The following is a 4,430-nucleotide window of genomic DNA, read 5'->3' as shown; positions in this document are numbered from 1 at the left end:
TTTTAGAAAATTTACTATTCGAATTAAATTTAATTACTCTTTCAATTAATTGGAATTAAATTTAATTATTCTTCCAATTACTTTAAATTAAATTTAATTACTTTTAATAATTTTTTGAAGAACCGCTGATTATTCAATAACAAATCGTGACAACTTAAAAATCAACACAAAGTATCAATTATCTCTTTCTCTGGAGAGGAGAGGGTCATTGTCTTCATAAAGTTTTTTGTTGCTTTTGAGGTACTCTTTCCCCTTTATAAATTTTGCTAAGCATTTATGGGACGCCTTGTACCTGTTTATAAAAGTTATCTTGTGCTCCTCAGAAAGCATTATATAAGGCTTATTATTTAATTTTTTTTTACAATCAGATTGACTTCTAGAATCGAACGAAAGGCGAATGCATGGTTGAGAAAAAGAAGGAATCGGCAAATTAAAAACCGGTGAACGTCGGTTAAAATTACAATCGAACCAGTATTGCATGAGTGTACTACATTAATAAAAAAAAAAAAACCACTTCTGTCATGACATAGAGTATAAAACATTATGGAAGGAAATTTTGATACTTACCCCATACCCAGTACTCTTCTGTGTTCTCTATGGCGTAGCGGAGCTCGGAGCAGAGAGTAAGTCCATATCCTAAGCTCCCTTTGTTCTCAAGTCCCTTGGGGCCTCTGTGGATGGCAGAATGTAAGTCTTGTAATCTCACCGGGGTGTAGCCATAATGTGTCTTCTTGTTTTTCACCTTACTCTTCCAATTGACATTCATTGCAGACATCGGGCAATAACTGAACTTCAAAGTTAAATCAGGCTTGCTCATGCGGTCCCCGGTAACTTGAAGACCAAAATTTAGATAAAATATTTCTATCTTAAGATAACTTTTACTTAAACTTTTAAAAATGCCTATTGATCTGACAGGCAAATATCGATTTACTTTAATTTATTACCTTTATTTATAATTCTTTCATAATCACAAAACAAAGCATTGTCGTCTGGTTCTCTAACGATTAATAAATGTGGTTCGTGAAGTTTGACCAGTAACCAGTACAATAATGAAAGGGTGTCCTTGGATAGTTCGAAAACATCAGGCTTCTCTAAGTAGAATCTAAGTAACGAAATGTTTGGTATGTTGTCATTTATCTCTTCCAGGACTTCTTTCAGTGGCCTTTTTCCTACACATTCCTCAAAACAACAATTTACAACACACAAAAAAAAAAATCATTTAAAATAAAATTCACTTTCAATAAAATTAATTTTACCTATATTATTAGTTTTTATTTATTTAGACTTTAGTCCAGGACATTATAGGGCAAAATATAGGAAATTCATCTTAGATTCCGAAAATTAAGATAACAATTAAATTAGAGTATATGTTTAGGTTAGAATGAGAAGGTGAGATAGGTGACTAATTTTGGTACCTAATTCTCCATTAATGAAAGAAGAGCTTTAAAACTAATACTCGAATAACCTAAAGGTCTAATCCAGAATTTAATTTAGTTATATATAACATCGTTACTAAGTATAATAAAATAAAATATCACTACCAGTTCTTTATTAATTTAAACTAAATTATCATTAAATTATTAATACATGAATACAACAACCTAAATAGTAATTATAAAATAATTACTTTGGGATTCGGAAGAAGAGGTGAATCTTTTGAGATAGCGTTGAAGGCAGCCATATAGCATGAAATCTTAAGGTCAACGATTTTTGATTGGTACTTTATTTTATTCAAGACTGCGATTCTCATGTCATCCTTCCTCATCTGTTGAAAAGTATAATATACTTACTATACGAGTAAAGATACTTTATAAGTACGATACCACATAAATAACAAAAAACAACTTAATTATTAGCAAATTTATTAATTAATAACTTTTAAATATTGCATAAGGAAAAAAATTATAATGTTGATACACCTTGCATAAAATAAGGTATGGAATACCCACAAGAGGAAGAGGGAGTCTGGGACGCCCCTAAAACTGAAGAATCGTCTGTAATATGTCTTTTATTTTATTATTTCATGATACCCTTTAATGAGAGCCCTACACTGAATCTGCTTATCGTTAAACATAACGGTGTTATATTGAAGGCTAACGTCGAAAAAATTATCTATAATAATCAACCGAGAGTATCGATTAGTTATTACAGAATAAAACATGTTTTGAGTGTGAAATTGCATGCTCAGTGCAGAATAAAATAACATTTTAAAAAAAAGTGATCAACTCTACAACTAAAACAAGAAGAGACGTATAATAGAAATTATCCATCAAGATGCCGTCACTTGGTCAGTTAATATTAATATTTTTCTCATCTCCTATAGCTCGTTTCGAAGATAATGAATATTTTTAGTTCTATCTTTGCCTATGAATAATACAGTACACAATAATACAGATTGTATTACACAATAATAGAGAGTGCCAGGATTAATCTTTTATAAAAATTATATTGAAATTTTTCTGGAAGAGAGTATGATGCGATGGAACTGCGGGGTCCAAGTAATGAAGTATAAAAGAATTCTTATCATGGGGGTGTTGAAGTGGTCATATAGAGTTTTAACCTTTGCTAACTTTTTGACGTGACAACGTCTTATAAATTAGATTGCAGGGAGTCATGTAGGCAAAAGTGTAGCGTAACAGAAATAGAATGGGCGTGGCTTAGTAGTATAGTAGTGGGGGTAATTGAGGTTATAGATACTGGAAGTCATGTAGGCAAAAGTGTAGCGTAACGGAGAGTGCGGTGGTGGGGGTAATGATGTATTCTGATCATTAAATTATGTCTGAAATAAGGAATATGCCCATAATAAAATTTTGGTATTAATTAAAAATCTATAATAGCTACTATATATCAAGATTGAATCAGTATACAACTGGTATTGAACTAGTGAACATGGGTAATTATTCCAATATTTAGCGTAAAGTTGTCACGTCAGGCGCGTTTCGGCGCGAAGCGCCGAAACCCACACATTTTTTTTTAGAAGCTCAACCCCAGCCACAAAATTGCTGAAAGGAAGCCAATCGTTGGATACCAATTGTCATTTCTCTGAGTCAACTGAATGTTTTTCGCAGTTTACCTCTTGCTATCACTGAATCAAATAAGCACACTCGAATTGAAGTATTCCTCTATTTACGCGTTCCTAACCTATCGCATCAAAAGTAGACTATGCCTACTTGATGAATTAGAGAGCATCGTAAAAATAGTATGTACTCTCTTTGTATTCTTGTAAAAATACTCATTTCAAAACTAAGAAAGCAATATTCCAACACTCACCTTATTGGAGACAAATACCTCTCTCCTGATAGTTCCACTTCTACCTTCTGGTTATTTAGCTTCAAAGTAAGTCTACTCAGGTATAATCAGAAACTGGTCTCGAAAGGTAACTTCATTTAATTAATTTCTCTAAGGTTTAGAATTTAATGGACACCGAACAAAGGTTAATGCATTCTAATTTTAAATAATCATCTACCACGCACAAAGCCATTAGTCAATAGAGCTGACTACTCACATGTGATAAAAACTAGAAATTACTAAACAGGAAGGTTGGAAAATTAATATATGTAATTTTATAATTTACGAGCCATAACTCTGATAACCAGAGAGAGATAAGATAGAGATCATTATCATATGATTGCCAGAGTGAAATATATTAGCGGTAAGAATAGATATCCAACAAGCTTTTACTTGTAGACTATCATTAGGTCATCGAAACCAATTAATTTGAAAACCATTACTGTCAATAATGTTAACTCGTGTTTAGCTTATATGCACAGCTGTATTCAAGAATTTCTATTGAAAGATGTTTATTTAACTAGAATAATTTCAGGTGAAAACGTCTGCCAAGTACATAGCTTCCTTAGTACAATTTTTATAGCAATAGACAATTTTATTTTCTTGAAATTTTCCTTTTTCTGCAGATTTATATAGGTTATATCGTTACCTATAAATCAAGATTAGACATATTCAGGAAATTACGATGTTTTTTTTTAAATAGCGGATCAAATTCGATAAAATTTACCGTAGTCCATGTTAACACTACTTGGAAATAATAACTACAATTTTTATAGCATTTATTATTTTTAAAACATGTTTTTCAAAACAGCTGTTTGTAGAATTAGTTTAGTTCCGTTGTCTGTAAAGTGTATGGTACGATTGCAACTGTTTTGTAAAATGTGTTCAGTTTTTGCTTATTAAAGCCATTATTATCCATTCTAGGTTTATAATCCTGTTTAGTTTTACCACACACTAATTCCTAATATTAATTCAAATAGGATCAGCCGTTTTCTAAATACAGGTATGTCATTTACAGCGTAAGCGAAAGCGGTGGGTGGTGTTTGATAACATTTATAGTATGGTTATAACTGTTTTGTGAAATGTGTTCAGTGATTTATGTAAAGTTTTTACTTATTTTCTGGTTTTTAATCCTGTAATCC

General features: G+C 31.5%; 1 protein-coding gene across 3 annotated transcripts in view; it reads right to left on the bottom strand.

Annotated features, from left to right (window-relative positions):
- The window catches only part of LOC106686864 (protein mono-ADP-ribosyltransferase PARP16), a 5,565-nt gene extending 1,773 nt beyond the window's left edge, over window positions 1-3,792 (bottom strand). Inside the window, exons 1-4 of one of the 3 annotated variants that reach the window (XM_014430442.3) lie at window positions 3,271-3,792; window positions 1,628-1,765; window positions 945-1,169; window positions 568-831 (exon numbers count right to left, since the gene is read on the bottom strand). In XM_014430442.3, the coding sequence (XP_014285928.1) occupies window positions 568-831; window positions 945-1,169; window positions 1,628-1,688 (550 nt within the window). In that variant the 5' untranslated portion in view covers window positions 1,689-1,765; window positions 3,271-3,792. Of the gene's footprint in view, window positions 1-567; window positions 832-944; window positions 1,180-1,627; window positions 1,766-3,270 lie in introns of all 3 variants that reach the window. The other 2 variants (XM_014430443.2, XM_014430440.3) reach the window with 2 other exon arrangements.
- Window positions 3,793-4,430: the final 638 nt, after the last annotated feature.

Source organism: Halyomorpha halys, unplaced genomic scaffold, assembly GCF_000696795.3.
Source record: "Halyomorpha halys isolate HHAL.00 unplaced genomic scaffold, Hhal_1.1 Scaffold890.1, whole genome shotgun sequence".
NCBI classification, from domain to species: Eukaryota; Metazoa; Arthropoda; class Insecta; order Hemiptera; family Pentatomidae; genus Halyomorpha; species Halyomorpha halys.
Note: the sequence above shows the minus strand (reverse complement) of the source record. Positions and strands in the feature narration are given on the sequence as shown.